The 19,678-nt window shown below is 44.5% G+C and overlaps 1 protein-coding gene across 1 annotated transcript in view; it reads left to right on the forward strand.

Moving 5' to 3' along the window:
* Nucleotides 1-9,986, forward strand: part of LOC137372287 (gamma-aminobutyric acid receptor subunit alpha-2-like) — a 449,916-nt gene extending 439,930 nt beyond the window's left edge. Inside the window, exons 9-10 of the mRNA XM_068036058.1 lie at nucleotides 562-764; nucleotides 9,455-9,986. Coding sequence (XP_067892159.1) covers nucleotides 562-764; nucleotides 9,455-9,766 — 515 coding nt within the window. The 3' untranslated portion in view covers nucleotides 9,767-9,986. The remainder of the gene's footprint in view (nucleotides 1-561; nucleotides 765-9,454) is intronic.
* Nucleotides 9,987-19,678: the final 9,692 nt, after the last annotated feature.

A 19,678-nucleotide genomic window follows, 5' to 3' on the forward strand; every position in this document is an offset into this window, starting at 1 on the left:
TACAGGACACAAAAGATATACAAACCATTTCCCCTCACAGATAGAAAAGCAGCCATTTCATTCTTAATGAAAAAGAAAGGCATTAAGGTGCTTTGGGACCAATCAGGGAACATATATGTAACCAAAAAATGGTTTTGTAAGAGAAAAATAATATTGTTTTGAAAATGTGTGACTGGTACCCCATTTGGGCATAAAATCTATTTAGCCTTGCAAAGGTCATAGCAATTGAAATTTATTAAAAAGGCAGGAACAGCACCTCAGGCACATTATGGATGCAATCTCCAGCTTCTTGTCAACAGAGCTCCACATATTTAATGGGCTGGGAAAGAATGTCATCTGAAATGTACATCACAATAAAATGTGTTTGGTAGCAAAATGCAACAGGAAGCACTTCTACAATGCTAAAGAAATAACCATGTTCACTTTGTTTCTGGCAATAATTGGGTATTGGTTTTTGCTTGGTCCAAAAAAAATTCAAGGGATATTTTGTACTCTACAGATCTTATTGTTTGTTGGCATAAGTTGATGTAATGTTCTGTTAATGATTTTGTTCTTTTCTAGGAGTGACAACAGTGCTGACAATGACAACTCTGAGCATCAGTGCTCGAAACTCTCTTCCTAAAGTTGCATATGCAACTGCCATGGACTGGTTTATTGCTGTCTGCTACGCCTTTGTGTTCTCTGCACTAATAGAATTTGCCACAGTAAATTATTTTACAAAACGAGGCTGGGCTTGGGATGGCAAAAGTGTTGTGAATGATAAGGTAAGGGGTTGTTCATCTGCATTTAATAGAATCTTAATGCGTAAACCATAACAACATAATATGTTCATCCTCCATGGTTTAATGGATAAATTCAACATCCAATGTAGCGCAGAACAATACAGGTTAGGAGGGTGACAGGTTCAATGTGCTGAGTTTGCTGAGGTAAGCCAGTGGGGATCAGAATTGTAGCAATTAGTTTTTGCATCCCAATACTAAGGAGGAAAAACATAGCCAGGATTTCCATTTCTGATCACTTTCCAGTGAATCTTGTTGGAATGTGAAACATTGGGTGACACCAGATCCATCTCAGTTTTGAGGACAGATATTGGTCTTGAGCAGTAACACAAAATGGACAATAGTAAATTTGCTGCCAGATTTACACCCCGCCCGATTTTCTTTCCCATTAAGAAAGTTGTGTGGATTGTAAAACAGGCTGCTGATTCACTATCACCTGTTTTGTACTATCGGCCATTACCAATTTCAACTTCTTTATTTTTAAACTATTTTAAACGATACAAATTATAATTGGGATTGTAATTAAGAAACACTAAATTCATGGAGTGATGAGACTAAATGCCTCAATCAAATTGCTTTACTCAATTATAAACTCCCATAGGACTACAAGATACTCTGATCACCCAGAAGGCACTAATCTGGCACAGAAAGCATTGGATAGTTAGAGGAGGCACATCTGAACCACAGTCACACTGAGATTTTGGCTCAGTCTTCTGCTCAAAACTGTACTCTCTCCACCTCCAAAAAACATAAAGTGAACAATCTGTCAAGGTTTGGTGCATGTTTGCATGACAGACAGTGTACTTACAGAGTACCCCCTGAAAATAGAATTTTAAAAAGAAAAAGTTAGCAGTGCCAAATAAAATTAATTCTATTAAAAAACTCAGTAAAAGAAAACATACAACAGCAACTTCTAAGAATGTGAAGATGCACATCTTCCTTTGGTGCCTCCTCACTCTTTTGTGTGAACTTATTAAGCACACAAGTTCAAAAGCTTTGGGAGTGGGGTGGGTGGGAGTGGGAGGTCATTTTGACTGTGCAATAGTGTAAAAAGATCAATATTGAAACAGCCACTGTTTCTGCATCTCTCCCAACTTTTATCTCCTTTGACTTCATTAATTTGCAAATAGGCAACCAGACCCAATGAGGCAGATCCGATACCTGGTATTGGAAATTAGGAATGTCACAGTGTAGCATGTAAGGGATTCTTCTCTTGTCTTGGAATTGAAGCTCATTATTGGTGCTTTATTCTGTATCCTGCCATTCTTCATCTGACTTGTAAGTGCTTGATGCTAACACTGAGAGCTGAATTAAGTTAATCTAAGACAGGTTCCAGTGGCTGACCCGGAAGTGGGCACCTTTGATGCTCAAAACGTTTGCAGCCAGCCCACCACAATCACGTGGCGGGTGGCAATTATCATAATGGAGGTGTGGGACCTGTCCAATTACATGATGGCAGTGGGTTCCGAGGCGCTGATTGCAGCGACAGATGCCTCTGGAGCAGGTGTTGACACCATATTTAAAGCCCTGCCAGCCCTCCTTGCATTGCAGTCTTTCAGAGATCTACTCTTTGCTGCTGAACCTGATGTGGTAGAGACTCCTGGATCCCCCCCCACCACCACCATTGAGAAGAACAGCGCACTATAGCAGAGGCAAGACATGGGGTGTCCCCATGGTTTAGCGATGCCTCCCTGGAGATTCACCTCTAGGCTGCAAGGGAAAGGTGGGAGGTCCTCTTCCCCAGCGATGGCAAGAAGAGACCGTCCCCCCCCACCAAGCCTGGATGAAGATCAGAGAGGAGGTTAGCAGCTGAGGGGTCACCCCCCCACCCCCCCCCCCACCAAACATGGGTGCAGTGCAGGATCAGAGTCAATGACCTCCTTCGTTCTGCCAAGGTGAGTCCTCCACACCTCTTTCCTTTTTGGTGCTTGCATATGGCTACGTGAAAGAGGGAGTGACCATAAAGGTGCTGACAAAGGGAGTTAGGCATCACCACATCCTGCCAGATGCATGGCTGCATCTTGGGCACAGGATACCTTCTTTCACAGCTCATCCCCATTACCTCCCCTGAGAGCTGACGTAGGGATGAGCCATGTAGGAAACCTGAGCAGGGGACAAGGGGCTGCCAATAGCACAACTTTTCTCTCGCTGTTCCTGCAAACTCCTCCTATCTCCCTCTTTCCACTTGCAGAACAAGCAGGGCTCATAACAACAGGGAGATCTCAAGGACTGGCAGAGGAATTCCAGATATATGGCCTCTCTCGATGGCTGAGGAGGAGGCACTGGAGTTGGTGGGGCCCAGAGTAGCCACTCAATAGCAGATGGTGAGACTGGCATCTCCATGCAAGAGACTGAGAATTGTCTTCCATTGACATCCAACACACTTCTAGAGATCCACACCACACATTCCTGGCATGACAAGATCTACACAGCCTAACCCACACATGTTTGTGTTCTCTCATGCAGGTTTGAGTCCACAGGAGACTCCCACTGAAAGGGGAGAGGCATCAACCTCTGAGGAGGAGCAGTCAGAGAATGCACCATCACATGACTCTCTTGCACCTTCCACCAGCACAGATACTTTCACCTCAGTGGGTTTCCACTCGGTTTTAGAATCAGGGGACTGGATTTTATAGAGGCCTCGACATCGGGATCCGTGGTGGGGGGTACATGCAGATTGCCCCGGATGAGGCCCGCCACGTACCTCGATGCCAGCAGGGCCCGTCCAGGTATTGCTGGTGGCAGGGGAGGGTCGCCCGACAATGGGACTGTAATTTAAATATTCAAATAAATGTACTCACCTGCATTCATGACTTTCCCGTCGCTTCTTGAAGTGCTGCCGCGGTCTTCATCCTGGCGGCCGGCACTGCCACACCTTTGGATCCCCATCCAGAGAAACAAGGCGCAACACTGGTAGGGAGGGGGGAGGAGATAAGTTTCTCACTGCAGGGTGGGGGATGGGGTCAAATGAACGTCACAGGTGTAGGGGATGGTGGGAAGGGTTATAGTTGAAAGTTTGTACAGTTTGCGGTGGGAAGGTCAGATTGTGAAGTTAAGGGTTTTGGGAGGGAAGGGCAAATAATTAATTTAATTGATATTGGTGGGTTGGGAAAGAGGCAAAAGAAATGTGTTTATTTTCTTTCATTCAATGTTTCTTCAAATATTTAAATTTACCGGTAGGACTAACAGCCCTTTACAAATGGCATCAGCACCTGCACACAGGCAGCTGATACCATTGCCAGGGACAGACAGCCCACCCCCTCCCCGTGATCAGGGTGAAGGGGTGGGGAGGGGCGGCCTGTCCCATCTATTTATATGAGCCACCGCGCTTGGAATCACAGTGACTCTTTGGCGTGCAGCCCGTTTTTCGCCCGCTGCCGATTTTGGCGGCGGGCTTATAAAATTCAGCTCAGGGTTACAAGCAGGTGAGAGCACCGCACATGCGCTCGAGCAGCTGGCTGAGGCTGAGACAGCCGAGGCCTCTGAAAGTCAAAGGATTGTGGGAGGCCAGGCCCATGCTTAGCCCCAGGCTCATGATGAGTCTCTGACGTTGACGGCACAGGGCATGCTGGAGTTGCAGAGAGGGGTAAGGCAACATCTGGCAGAGATGGCAGAAGCAATGAACAGCTCTGAGCATATGATGGAGGAGTCCATTAATGTGATGACTGCTGCCATGATTCAGGCATGTGAGCACATGGCTTCCTCCATCGAGAGGTTGGCGACCTTCATGGAGAGCCAGGTCTGACAAATGCTTGCAGACCTGCACACCATCACCTTGGCCATGAGCTCAACTCAGCAGTGGCAAGGCGAGAGAAGGACAAGACAGCTGGTGCCTTCTCCAGGTCCTCGTCCTTCTCTGGTCAGCAGGGAGGTCCAAGTGGTTCTTGAAAGGGAGGAGGAGAAGCTGACCTCCAAAGTTGGGGGCTCTCCTCAGGGCGCTCCGAGTGTGGACAGCAGCTCCTCAGTCCCTCCGCCAGTGAGCCCAGCTCCAGTAGCCACGATGTCTGAGGAGAGTCCCGCACCTGTGCAGGAAACTCTCAGACAGCCGGGGCCCTCCAGGCTTCAGGCAGCCAGAGGACACCTGCTGAAGTCATCCCAGACCAAGGGGCAGCCTGATCAGTAGCCTGCCTCCAGTCTAGCTGCTAGCGCAGGGGTTACATCTCTTAAAAGCACCCGTAAACATATAAAGAAAACCACCTAGAGACACTTGGGGGTTCACGGGTGTTTGATATTTGCCATTTGTTTTCTGTTATAAAGTACTTTCGTTATTGAAGTTAACATTCATTGTGCAAAATGATTATTCTTTTATGCCTTAATTGTGAGGTGCTGTTTCACCTTTGCTCCCTTATTGGGCTGCCAGTGCAGGCACAGCCCTCCTTTGGTAAGCATCTCAGATGTGCCAGAGCGTGTGGTTCAACTGGGTGCTCGGCACGAAATCCAAATAGAAAGAAAGCGACAGACTAAATGCATTGAGGTGAGTCTTTATTGAGTTCGCTCTGAGAGGCCATCATGGGCGCTGGAAGCGGGTTAGTATGAGACTGTCTCTTGCCTCTCTGGCCCACTGCTCCCTGTGCCTAGCCTCCGGTGCAAGGGGTTCAAGATCCAGTGCTGCCTGCCCATTAGCCTCCTCCGCATCCTCTTTGTCGGTTGAGGACTGGCGATCAATCATGTCCTCTTGATGCAGTGCCTCCCCCCCACCCCCCCCCCACCCACCCCTCTGCAGTGCTAGATTGTGCAGAGCATAGCAGACCACCATGATACACGAGACCCTTGCTGGGACACACTGCATGGCTCCACCGGATCGATCCAGGTACTGGAACCCCAACTCCTTGGCTGGTCCGTCAGAGCCCTGACGGCCAATGGCCTGATCGATGGACGCTTGGGTGGAGCCATGGCAAGTGTTGTACCTCTCCTCTGCTGCAATGCGAGGTTCCTCACAGGCGTCAGTCACCATGTCTTCAATGGGTAGTCTTTGACCCAAGAAGGCGAGCGGGCAACCTGAAAAGCTGAGGCACTTGGGACTGTCGTGGTATGTAGGCTGCTTCTCGGGAAGCGGGCACACATCTAAAGGAAAAGCTTTTGGTAGTTGCAAATCAGTTGAACATTGATTGAGTGGAAGCCCTTCCTGTTGATGAAGGCAGTTGGCTGGTCCATTGGAACCCTGATGGCCACATATGTGCAATCTCTCACACCTTGCACCCAGGGGATTCCAGCAATGGTCCCAAAGTCAATGGTCCTCTTGGCCTGACTATCAGAGTCTGTCCGGTAGCGCGCATAGTCACTGACCGTCTTGAACAGGATATTGGTCACCTCCTTGATGCAGTGGTGTGCTGCTGCCTGGGAGATCCCACACATGCCCCCGGTGGATCCTTGGAAACATCCAGAGGTGTAAATGTTAGGTGCCACAGTGATATTCGGGGCCACTGGCATAGGGTGACCACTGAATCCCATAGGTCGCAAATCATCCTGCACATAGCGCACATAAGTCAGTGACAGCCTTCCTTGAAGAGCTGACAAGACTGCTTGGACTTTTGGAGGTAACTGAGTCAAGTCTGGTACATTCTCTGGCACAGGTGAGTCCTTCTTGGCATGGCCAGCTGCCTTTGCTCTCGTCATAGAGCATCACAGGCAGGCGCAGCTGCCTCCTGGCCCTCTCTCGTCGGAGGCGCTGCATCATGCATTGGGGGTCCACAAAGGCAGTGTATTTGAGACCCATGCCAGGTGATCGGTAGGCCTACAGAGTGCTGTCCTTGCAGCGACGACCTTCCCTTGGCACCTTTGCCTTTGCTATTCCTCTCGGCTTACACACTAGTAGCCGTCAGTGCCCACCCTTGCTGAGAGCCGACCCTCACCCGATAGTATCAGCACCTGACCCTCTCACCTGAAAGTATGACCACCCGTGCAGATCACCCATTAGTATGTCCAACTGTGCAGATCAGCTGAGACCGCGGCCACCTGGTACTGCCACCCGAGACCACACTCACCTGGTACTTCCACCCAAGATCATGCCTACCTGTGCAGAGTGCACAGTACTGCAGGTTATCCATGGCCTCTGCTCCCCCCTCTTCCCCTATCCAGTGCTGGTCATGACTCCCTTCCCATTGTGGCACTGAGGCCTTTCCTCAGTGCTGCCAGCTTGCAACAGCCAGGGAATCAAAGGTACGTGAGGGCTGCCCGTCTTCCACTTCATTCCAAGCCCCCCATTGAATTGCTGTCAATTATATGCAAATGTATTATAACTATCCGTTCAACAATTTAAATTGCTGTCCTGTCACGTCGGGCAGCAACGTCGCTTTGGAGCTTTCCCGCCACTGACTAAATGCAGAATCAACATCACAACATCGGATTTCCAGGCAGACACGTCCGATGCTATTCTCCGGTCCCCCATTGCCTCTCCAAATGGCCTCACTAAATCCAGCCCCATGTGAAATTCCCCCAAAACTAACATCCATCGCCTTGATGTACACAACATGCACACAAATAAAAGTTCACAGTCAACCTTTTTAAACATCATTTCGAATCATTTTTAATTTTAGAAAATAATTTGCTCTTCCATTAGTCCTTTGTTAACACGTAAATTTAATGCCAGTCAGATACATATGCAAAGAATTACATTTTTCTGGCCAGACAACAATGCAGAGCCAGCAGTATAACTTGAGTTTGAAACTAGAACTGTCCTATAGTGATACTCTTGGAATACAAACACCCTGTAATGATGTGAGATTTTAATAAATATTTGTGTGGTCAGCAAGCACTTTTCTACTGAGAACAGAGCATCTTTTTCAAGATTTGATTTTAATGGCAAAATAACCTTGGAGTGGGCAGCCCAAGCACAAGATATTTACTATTGACAAGTAATGCGACAATATTAATTTTAAAATCTTAATTACCTTTTTGCATGAAACTGAATGAGGTTTTAAAATATGGATACATGCAATCTCTCACCAATGTGATGTTTGACAAAGCAGTTATATTAAATCCTTTTTGCAGTGTATTTATATTTGGTGCTTCAGAAATCATAAATCCTGCATCAGATATTGTACAGTGCTTCATAAATGCCTGGACTGTGACTGTATATCTTAGCAGTGGTCCTGAGTTTCCTCAGGATTCCCCTGATTTGCTGCCATAATTTTGATGAGAAGTCAGTGGAACCCATAGATAAATAGCATGAATGGCCTTCCGCACCTGTGGAACATCTTGGCACATGTGATATATTACTTACCTCTTTCTGAGAGTGGGTGTGTTAACACATTCATGTGTTACATACTTTACAATGTCTTACGTACTTTCCGTGGTCATCTCTTGAACCATGGTAGAGGTGAAATTGAAATGCTTAAAAAATGCTTCAATTATATTGATATATTTATAGAAAATATAGTGATTTATATATCTATCTTGGAAAATATAGCAATTATTTTTGGGCTGCCAATGGAATTGGCAACCTGTTCGCAGGAGGCAGGCAGGCAATCAAGACATGTAGGACCTCAATTAGGGGCCATTTACAGAGAGGGAGGCAAGTTTGTTGGCATCACATGGGTCCCCTTCTGTGTCTGGAACCTGGCAACACTTCAGAGGTCGCTTCACAGCGGGAGGTCAGAGAGCAGTCTTAAGCTGATGCATATGCAGGTATAATTGATCCCAAAGCGGAAAGCAGCACATCCGTGGCCAAACACATTCCTTGGAAGCTTACCGCATCCACACTGATGGCATTGACAGTTCTGGGCCTTCTTTCTAAACATGCCGTCTGCACACTTTTGTGAGCGCCTCCATTTTGAGGCACCCCCTAGCTCTTCCTCTGCCTAAGCAATGCTCATCTCTCCCAATGAGGCTGCTGGCTGGCTATCCCTTCGGGCCCTCCAATTGACCCTCCCATACCCTTGTCCTGCCCACCATTCTGAATTGGACAGTGAACGAAGAAGCAGCCAATTAGTCAGGCCCCTACTGTATACTTGCATCAACAGGTGCTCTGCCAAGAAGCTCAACCTCAGGATCCACAAATGGTTCCGATGTCCAGTTCCTATCTCCCATGGGAAAATACAGCCCAATAATCCCAAATTGATGAAGGAAACTACAGGCAGTTGACAGCCCTTTGAATTATATAACTTTGACAGATCTTTGTACCAACAGGAGAAGGATTAAACTTCTACTGTTAAGATAGAGTTTGTTGTGAATTTGGAGATGAATTAAATAGGGAAATAAAAACATTTCAAGAAGCCAGATCAAAATTTTGGGACTAGAGTTATAGTTTAGTAACAATTCTTTAAATCTGTGGATTTATTAATCAATTTTGATATTGTTAACATTTTAATTTAATTCACAATTTAGATTTTTCCGTCAGTAAAGTAGCTGGAATAATTCCTCATTCCCTTTCCTTTTTATGATGAACAAGGTAATTGGCGAAAGAACCAGAGGCGACATGAGAAACATTTTTAATTATGCAGCAAGTTTTATAATCTGGAATGCACTACCTGAAAGAGTGGAGGAAGCAGATTCAATAATAACTTTGAAAAGGAAATTGGATAAATACTTGAAGGGGAAAAGTTTGCAGGGCTATGGAGAAAGAGCTGGCCTAGGCACAATGGGCCAAATGGCAGTCTCCTGTGCTGTAATAATTTACTGATTCTACAACAACAATAATGAATAAATCATTGAATAGTTTTCATTTACTTCCACAGAAGAAAGACAAGGCTTCTGTCATGAAGAAAAATAATGCTTATGCAGTGGCAGTTGCCAATTATGCGCCTAATATCACCAAGGACTCAGCACTGCCAACAATTGCAAAGAGTGCAACTGCAGAGCCAAAAGAGGCCAAACCAGAGACCAAGCCACAGGAGGCCAAGAAAACATTTAACAGCGTAAGCAAAATCGACAGAATGTCCAGGATAATGTTCCCTGTTTTATTTGGAACTTTCAATTTAGTGTACTGGGCTACATATTTAAACAGAGAAGCTGTTATTAAAGATATGGAGGATGATGCTGCAAAATAATCATTGATGTATTTTAAGGCATGTGGAATTTCTAAAGGGTGATGATGCCAAATACAACCGGTAATTGCTAATCTATGTACTTTGGTATGTTTATAGAAATAAGCCTTTATTTTGTCATGATTCACTCACAGGGAAGAATTGCAAAGTCCACACAATCCACAAGTTGGTTTATAAAATGATTCAACCTGCTGTATCAATGAAAGGATTAGTATCGACAAGAGACATGGGGTGGTGCTGGTGCTGGAGGGGGAGTGGGGGTAATTTTCAATTTGACCACGTGGGGGATTAACCTGGCAGAGCAGACCACTCGCCTGTTGTAAAATCTGTTTGACTTTTGTTCCATTGGACTCAATGGAATGTCGATCGGACAGGATCTACAATGGGTGGGCAATCGCTCTGCCAGGCTACCACACAGGTAGCAAAATTGAAATTTGCTTCTACAAAGTGTGATGGTGAAAGCTTGGGTTCGTACATTCAAATGGTTTGTGCCACACAACTGTTTACAAGGTTTTGCATTGCAGATACTTAAAATCAAAGGAGTTCATATGTTAGCACTTATTGGTTGAATTAAACAATTTGGTTACACTCCTGTCATTTTTTATTGTAAGACCACATGTTATATAAAAATGTTGATGGTTAAAAGTAGTACTTAGTGATTTTTAATTTCCTGAGTCTAGTATACAATTTACATCGGTTCCAGTGCAAAACTTCTACTTGTAAAAAAAAATGTTTCTTATATACTGCGAGAGATACTTAATGGTTAAACAAACACAAGCACTAGGTTTCTCTAAAAAAAAATCTCATAACACAACTTTAATGTTTACTTTATTGTATTTCTTCCACATTTGTTTTGTGCTGCCTTTTTGGTTTTAATGTTAAATATGACGCATGTGATTTGGGGATTTGCATGATGATACTGGTGCTGAGGTCACAGAGCACATTGTGTGACTTACCCAACAATGGCATCATACAATGCACAGAAAAACCGCCTCAGTAACCACATTAACATCTCTGAAATCCATTTTATCTTCTGAACCAACTTTAACAATGCAGAACCTCGAGGGATACAATAAAGAAAAATTAACTCAAAGCTGTGTTTGATAGATTTTCTTCTGTAAAGTCAATAATTTGACAGTTTTTGTAGAAAAACAAATCCATAAAAATAACAGCGTATTGCAATTTAAGTAATGAAGTCATTCTAGAATTACTTATGATGCATTGGGGTGACTGCAACTTTTAAAAGATTACACGATGGGCCAAAGGGCCTGTTTCTGTGCTGTATAACTCTATGACTCTAACCTTCCGAATTGTAATTGTGAATATGTGAGTCATTTACTTTTATGTGTTTTTATATACCTGACCAAATGGATTAATGCCAGAAACTGCAAGCAGCTCTTGGCTTTTACAGGATTTCTACATTACAGATGTGTTTATTTAGAATGATAAAGGGCCGATTTTAACTCGAGTTGGGAATCAGCATGAGGGAGCAGAAGCGGGTGGCAAACCATCTGGCCCACCGGAGTGTGCGGTCTGGGAGATGTGAACTCCCAGATCTCATTTGCATTCCATGATTGACTCCCATCCGGATACAATGGGAATAACATTGCCGGTGAGCAAGAGACAAAACTGGTGGAGGGGAAGGCAGCAGTCAGGGAGACTGTCCCTAACAAAGTAAGTAACGATTTCGGCAGTGGGTCAGAAAGTCTGTGATTAGTGGGGGAAGCCTGGGGCAGGAGAAGCCCAAGTTATCCTTGTGAGGGCTTTTCTTGGCCCACAAGGAAGTTTTGAAAATTCACAAAATATTTACCGACCTGTGCCTCCTGTGGGCAGACTACTTGCTGCCACCAAATTTTTCAGACAGGTTGGATACTGTGCATACCTTAGTCTTCCATGGTTAAAATCATATATGCATCTGGATGATGTCATTGTAATGCGCCACTGCCATTAATTGCCCTCTACTTTAGGATGAGAGGCATTCCTATGTCTGAATCCATACAAGTAAAAATTGTGAGGCGTGGGAATGCATCAGGAATGTGTTACAAGACTTCCTCCCCAGATGGGGTGGGTTAAAATCGGCCCTTAATTTCTTCACTCTTAGTTTGGTTAAGTTATTAAATTTCCACTTAATACAATGAATTCTGACTCAATGGCTGGGAAATTCGACTCGAGCCCTAGAAGGAGCCATATTCGGCATTGAATCTCATTTAAAAGCAAGTGCCAAACTACCGCTTGCCATTTGAGGAGGGTGATAAATTGGCAAATATCCTGAGGCCTTTTTTGAGCAGCTACAGCATTCCCTTTAAGGATCATTGGTTAAGCTGCTCTGTGCCTGATACAACTAGGTGGACCATTAGCAGCAGAAGAACCACCCATTTATACCTGAATTGTGTACTTGGGGCCTGATAACAGGACCTCAATTTACATATTTAAGGATTCCTGCTTCAGGTAGCCAGAATGACTAAAAGTCACCCGAGCCAGTATTGAACCTGGCGCACATTTGGTGCAGGTGTAGTGCGGCAAATCACAAAGTGTAATTTGGAAGTTTAACACCCTTTTTACACCAGGCGGCGGTGAGTTGAATTTCTCCCACAATCAAAGCAGCAGAGTGGAGAAAGAGAATGTAAAGTGTGGAGGAGCTGGTTGGACTGATTGACCTCATCATTTTCTGCGTTGTTATGCCATGACGTTGTTATATTAAGTGATGCAAATTAAAATTTTGGACACAAATCTATAGAACAAAGAGAAAATGATTGTTTTTCTAATGCTTATTCAATTAAGCTGCATGCAGATATTGATAAAATAATCTTTAATTAAGCTCAGAAACAACAATATCTATCTACAATGGAATGTGGACCATCAACATATCCCAATTATTAGAATGGTGGAGTCCTATCATCAATCTTGTTCTTCTATTAATACATTGGACTGCACTATAGTGAGACATATGTTCTCATTTGGGCAATATGACTCCTTAGTTTACAGCTTCTGAAAAAATTCCATATTCCAATCCTTTCAAACAGCACAGATTTTACTGACATGGACTATTAATGCCACAAAAGCCCTTAATCACACCTGACTATTTTATCCAACGGGCGGCACAGTGGCGCAGTGGTTAGCACTGCAGCCTCACAGCTCCAGGGACCCGGGTTCGATTCCGGGTACTGCCTGTGTGGAGTTTGCAAGTTCTCCCTGTGTCTGCGTGGGTTTTCTCCGGGTGCTCCGGTTTCCTCCCACAAGCCAAAAGACTTGCAGGTTGATAGGTAAATTGGCCATTATAAATTGTCACTAGTATAGGTAGGTGGTAGGGCAATATAGGGACAGGTGGGGATGTTTGGTAGGAATATGGGATTAGTGTAGGATTAGTATAAATGGGTGGTTGATGGTCGGCACAGACTCGGTGGGCCGAAGGGCCTGTTTCAGTGCTGTATCTCTAATCTAATCTAATCTAATCTAATCTATTAGCAAAGCATATGGAATCTTGGGCTTCATAAATAGAGATATTGAGTGCAAAAGCAGGGAAGTTATGCTGACCCTTTATAAAGCTCTCGATAGGCCCCAACTAGTGTATTGCGTCCCGTTCTGGTCACCGCACTTCAGGAAGGATGTGAGGGTCCTTGAGAGAGTGCAGAGGAGATTTACCAGAATGGTTCCAGAGATGGGGGATTTTAGTTACAAGGGGGGGAATTTTATGCTCTCCCCCTCAGCAATTTTGGAGGCGAGGAGAACATATAATCAGGCAGGATGGCGGAAGAGAAGGACCCCACCACCTTCCCGCCTCCACAGAAATTAAGTCCAGGACAGGAAGGTCCATGCCATCCTGCCCACAGCCGACTGAGGCAATTAAGTGGCAATTAATGCTCAATTAAGGGCCTCATCCCGCCTATCAGCCCAGTGGCGGGCAGGCCTGTCGCTGCACGGGGAGCACGTCAAGCAACCCCATGCGGGTTGCTTGCTGGCTCCGAGGTGGGGGGGGATACACTCGTTAAAGGGCATTTAGTGCCTGATCGAGGGACCTGCCATTGGGAAGGGGGGGGGGCAGGATGAGAGCCACCCCCCCAGCCCTTGCTGCTGAACCCCCTACACGCCCCTCTTGTGTCTCCAGGGTCCTTAATCCCAACGAGGCCTGCCACTGTCCACTTCAGTGCTTATTTGGCACGTAATGCGGTGGACTTTCCCCAGAGGTGGCGACATAGGGTTCGTGCCGGCACTTTAGTCGGTGGCTGAGACTTCTTTCACACAGATAAAATCCCAGCCAAGGTTAGGTTGGAAAAGCTGGGCTTGTTCTCCCCGGAGCAAAGGAGATTGAAGGGAGATTTGATAGAGATGTACAAGATTATGACAGGCTTAGCTAAATTAGACAAGGATAAAACTGTTCCCATTAACTGATGGTGCAAGGACTAGGGAACACAGAGTAAAGGTTTTGGGCAAGAGATACAGGGGGAATGTGAGGAAGAACTTTTTTTTATGCAGTGAGTAGTAATGACCTGGAACTCACAGCCCACAAAGGTGGTGGAAGCAGAGACAATCAATGATTTCAAAAGGAAATTGGATGGGCACTTGGAGGAAATAAACTTTCAGGGCTACAGGGATCGAGCGGGGGAGTGGGACTGACTGGATAGCTCCGTGGACAGCCAACATGGACTTGATGGGCAGAATGGCCGTCTATGCCATAAATGACTTTATGACTCTATTTTTAGAAGGGATAACATGATCAAATTAGATTAGACTCAAAATTAGATGAGGTGCCATTTAAGTTAGTAAGTCACTCATTAACGGGATTTTAACTTCTGGAAAGAAAGGTGGGGAATGGCTCTAGACTTACTGCCTGCTATGGGATGCTGGTTGATTTTAGCAGCCAGGTCTGATTAACAGTTAGCAAGACAGCTGCCCGCCTGGAACGGGCACCAAGAGGTAACTGGCTGTTTGCAATCAGGCAGAGTTCAAATGGCTCACCACCACACAAGTGAACCATAAGTGGGGGGTTCGTGAGTGGGAAGGGAGGGGGGGGAACAGAAAACCTAGGGCTTGGGCTAAACAAGCCCAAGCTTTCCTTTTGAGGCCCGGAGAAGTACTCTTGTTCATCATACCCCAACTCCACCTCCCCTGCCCCTGCCTCCGACGCCCCCAGAGATAGATTTCCCTTTTACCTTTTGCAGCCCCAGCAGATTGTACTCCCCAGAACATCCATTTCATGTGATCCGGGCAGTAGACTGCTAAAGTGCCTCATTATCTTATCTGAGCAATAGGATCTCAATTTTCACATTGCCTGAATCAATCAGCCGTTTCAACCACCCAGTGTTAAAGCAGCCACGGAGCAGTTTTCAAGCAAAAAAAATTTGCACAAGATTTTAAGAGAATGGAGGAAAAGGAAAATGAGAAAAGAGAGGTGGAAGTCAGTAGAGGAGGAGGGGAAATCAGATCTGGCTTTATGTTGCTTGTTGTCAGGGTGTGTTCCATTACTTTATGAGGGGGATGGAGGGGTCACTCTGATGTGGATGGGCCTGCAATTCAAATAAAACAATTTGGAAAGAAGTTTGTAGGAGTGTTGCCCATAGATAGTGAAGTAAATATTTTAGTCAGTTGCTGGAAAGTAAATGATAATTATTTACCGTTCCTACTCTACTGAGAGATAAATAGATATCACAACTTATAAATAGATCCATTTATATAAGCAATCATTATTTTTAAATTCTTCATTCAAATTCTTAACAAAAATGGCAGATGCTGTAACAATTTAAAATATAATAGAAAATATAAAGATTTGACTCTGTCTATCTGTTTGTCTATACATCTCTCTCTTTCACACATTGCTCCCTCTTTATTCCACTCTTTTGTCTCACTCTGTTTCTCTTTCTTTCTTAATTCTCTTTAAGATTAAAAAAAAGCAACTGAAGAAAATACTTTTTTTTGAAGTAGCTTTTGACAAAGTAGGGCGGCACAGTGGCACAGTGGTTAGCACTGCAGCCTCACAGCTCCAGCGACCCGGGTTCAATTCTGGGTCCTGCCTGTGTGGAGTTTGCAAGTTCTCCCTGTGTCCGCGTGGGTTTTCTCCGGGTGCTCCGGTTTCCTCCCACATGCCAAAGACTTGCAGGTTGATAGGTAAATTGGCCATTATAAATTACCCCTAGTATAGGTAGGTGGTAGGGAAATATAGGGACAGGTGGGGATGTGGTAAGAATATGGAATTAGTGTAGGATTAGTATACATGGGTGGTTGATGGTCGGCACAGACTCGGTGGGCCGAAGGGCCTGTTTCAGTGCTGTATCTCTAAATAAAAACTTTCTAAAATTTATGCTGCAACTTGTTTTGAAAAATAAATCAATTATTACGTCTTCCCTAAAGAAAGATATGCTCTAGAAACATAGGAAGAGGAAGAGGCTATTCAGCATCCTGAGCCTGTGCTGTTGATTTAGTCAGATCATGGCTGATCCATAGCTCAACTCCGTTTACCCACTCATAATTTATATTCCTTTGATGCCATTACTCAACCAAAATCTTACTGATCTCAGTCTTGAAAATTTCAACTGGTCCAGCATCCTCCTTTTTGGAGAAAGAGTTCAAGGTTTTCACTACCCTTTGTGTCAAATGCATCTTGGTTAGTCCTAAATGGTCTGGCTCTAATTTTAAGATTTGAGCCCTTTATTCTGGATTCCCCAGCAGAGGAAATAGTTTCTCTCACCGATCAAATCCTTTTAAAATTTTTAAGACCATGATTAGATCACCCCTCAACCTTCTAAATTTTGTGAGAATCATACTGATGCACCCTGGGAGATTCGCCATAGTGAGCATGGACAGGCTGGAATGTGGGAATTACTGGCATAGAGGTAGGGGGTGAATTTCCACAAGGGTTCTCTTACTTTTCTGCATAACTTTGATGGAAGATCTGTACAAGACTTGGAAAAATGACAGACAAGCAGGAGAACCTGCGGATAGCAGACTGATGCTTCAAAAAAACAAAAGGCAAGTTTACAGGTAAGTGGTATACAGAAATGTGTCATTACTAAGGTCCTTGTAATTTTACAAACCTTTGGGCTAAATATTTCCTGTGTAAATGTCTCTGACGTTGTTAATGTTTGCAGAATGTGTGGCAGGTCCCCGAGTTATAATGCTAATGGCAGGTGCTTCTGTCTTTAGGGACTCATTTTGGGCAGCCAGCTGCTCCCAGAGGTTGCAAACTGCAATGAATCTTACAGAAACTGGGGAAAGTGATAACCAACCACCCTGCCTCCCTCCCACTCCCCCCATTAAGAATATACTTATACCTTCTCAGCCCCTTTTGTAAAAGTGCTGCTATATGTAAATAAACTCGACCTGAATCTTTTTAAGGTCCAAACCATGATTCTCAGCCAAGACCCAGATGCCTTGATTTGAAAGCCTAATACTGGTTACCAAGGATATGCAAGGGTTCTGGGAGTGATTTGGTAACTCCCTGTATCAATGGGCTTGTTTGGAATAGATTGATGCAATGATCAACAATAATCATTGGAAATTGCAAATTCAAGCAAAGATTTGGTGTATAAGGGTCCCAGTATATTGTATAGCTGTTTTACCACATTCTGGGACAGAGTCAGACAGGAGATTCCCAGAAGGGCCATGATTTTTGGCCCCTTTATCTTTAACCGTTTGTAGTTGAGACTCTAAAGAAGAAAAACTTTAGCCATAAAGTTATTTGAATTATGATCTAAAGTGATTTGATTAGTTCACCATCCCTTCAGTTTAATTTAAATTTTTTAAGTTAAAGGAGAGATAAAATTAAAGTGCAAAATTGAATAAAAGTTTCAATCCCCTATCCCAACCCCCATGACAAAACAATTTATGAATTGCCCTCTCCGCCCTGACAAAAATTACTTAGCGATCCCAACCTTCCCCCACAAAGTTTATAACCTTTTACCTTCAACCCCTTCCCACCATCCTCTCTACCAATTGCAATGGTTTTCTCCCTCCCCCCCCCACCCCCCACTCCCACTCTGAAAGTTTAACTGCTCCCCCCTCCCAACCAACGTTCCGCCTCGGATCTCTGTTCGGAGTTCCGGCAACCAGCCGGAATATCGCAGCGGAACAGCCGGCACTATGAGGTAAGTATTTATTCAGTAATTTAACTAGATTAACATATTTTAATGATGTTCCCATTGCCGAGTGATGGGAGGGCCACCATGAGGCCTCGCCACTGCCGGTAATATGGGGTGGGACCTTCCCGGCATCAAGGCCTGTGGCAGGGCTCTCCTGGAGGTATTTTCCAGCCCCCCCCTAACCTCCCACCATGACCCCCAATGTCGGCGGGCTGGTAAAATTCGGCCCATTGTTTTCAGAACATCATGATTGCTGGTCTTTGTTTCTACTTGCTATCAATGACAGGTATACCTACCTGCTGAGTTGTCATTTGCTGTTTTATTGTGAATATGAAGTTTGAATCACTCAGCTGACAGTTTGACACACACAAATTTGTTTATAAAACAGTGCCATGCCTGCAATGTGACAAACACCAGTGTGTAATGGGTGAAACATATGCTGCCATTCTATATATAGAGAATGTCATGCAGGCCCCCACCTGCCAAGCTTGGGACACAGATATTTCACCACATGGACATTAAATTTTAAAATTGTTGCTGGGAAGAAAAGTAGGCCTCTTACAAGGGGTTGCCAAGCCCCTGACTGGAAATACATTTGCAGAGTAACAGACAGTGTTTGGAAAGGACAAAGGCACCACTCCCTGCTCCCCCAATACACAGAAGACGTGGTCAGACCAGTTTAGTCACATGACTAACTGGATGTTGGAGTATTTTTGAGTTTAAACTTGCCACAGATAATTTGAACTCAGAAAGCTCTTTGCTCCTGGACTGAGAACATCTCTCTCCTGTCTGCGCCCATTTCTTTCTCACAGAACCGCAGGCCCATTGAAGACACATGAACTCCAAGAGAGAAAAGTCTCCTACAGTGAACAAGGTTTAAGAAGAATACTGGGCCCCAACAAAAAGACTACCTACAAAACGACTACAGTGAGTTCGAAGCACAGTAACAAGAAACTCTTCTGATATTGCTTCAAACCTCTCCACTTTATTTTTCTTCTGCTCTTTTCTGTCTCCATTTTTTGCATGTGCATATTGTGTATGCATGCTAGGGTGGGCCGCAGCCTGTATCCATAGGCATTAACCAAATTAGAGTTTAAGTTTAAGTTTTAATAAATTTCACTTTCCTTCTTTAAACTGAAGGCAGCTTGTTTGTGCTCATTCCTTTTCCTTATAATTGGAAAGCGATGAACAAGGGTTCACCAAGGAGGAGCTCAAAACACTGTGTTTAAAAATTAAATCCTGTTACAATAAGACCAGGTGAAGGCTGAAAGAGACCCCTAGACACCTTTCTCACCTGGTTGTAACAGAAATTTGGGAGCTATTGTCCAGGATTTTACCCACAGACAAACAAGAACAATTGGAAGTGGGAAGCCAAATTGTTCCCAGTCAACAAAAGAGCAAGATTAATATAGGTTTTCTTGTGGTTGTGTGTAGTTGAATACTAACATTTTTGCAGCTGAAGCTAGTAGCTCTCCAAGCCAGAGTGAAGTAACTTGGGATAACTTAAAAGCACTGTCTATGGAGGAGCTGAGAAAAATGACTGAGCAGTATGGGATCACTATATGTGGCAAGGCTGGGAAGTCTGAAGTCCTAATGCTCGTAGCCCACCTGTTTTCCCTTGAATCTGAAGAAGCAGAAGCAGTGTTAGAAGCAGAATCCAACAGGGTAGTGTTAGCAAAGATACAATTGGAACAGAGAAAACTTAAATTTGAGGAAAGAGAGATGGAGAAAGAAAGAGCCTTCCAAAAGGAACATGAAGAAAATGAAAGGCAGGAGAAAGAGAGAGAAAGACAGGAGAAGGAACAAGAGAGAGAGGAGAGAGAGAGAGATTGAATATTCCAGA

Source organism: Heterodontus francisci, chromosome 1 (genome assembly GCF_036365525.1).
Source record: "Heterodontus francisci isolate sHetFra1 chromosome 1, sHetFra1.hap1, whole genome shotgun sequence".
NCBI classification, from domain to species: domain Eukaryota; kingdom Metazoa; phylum Chordata; class Chondrichthyes; order Heterodontiformes; family Heterodontidae; genus Heterodontus; species Heterodontus francisci.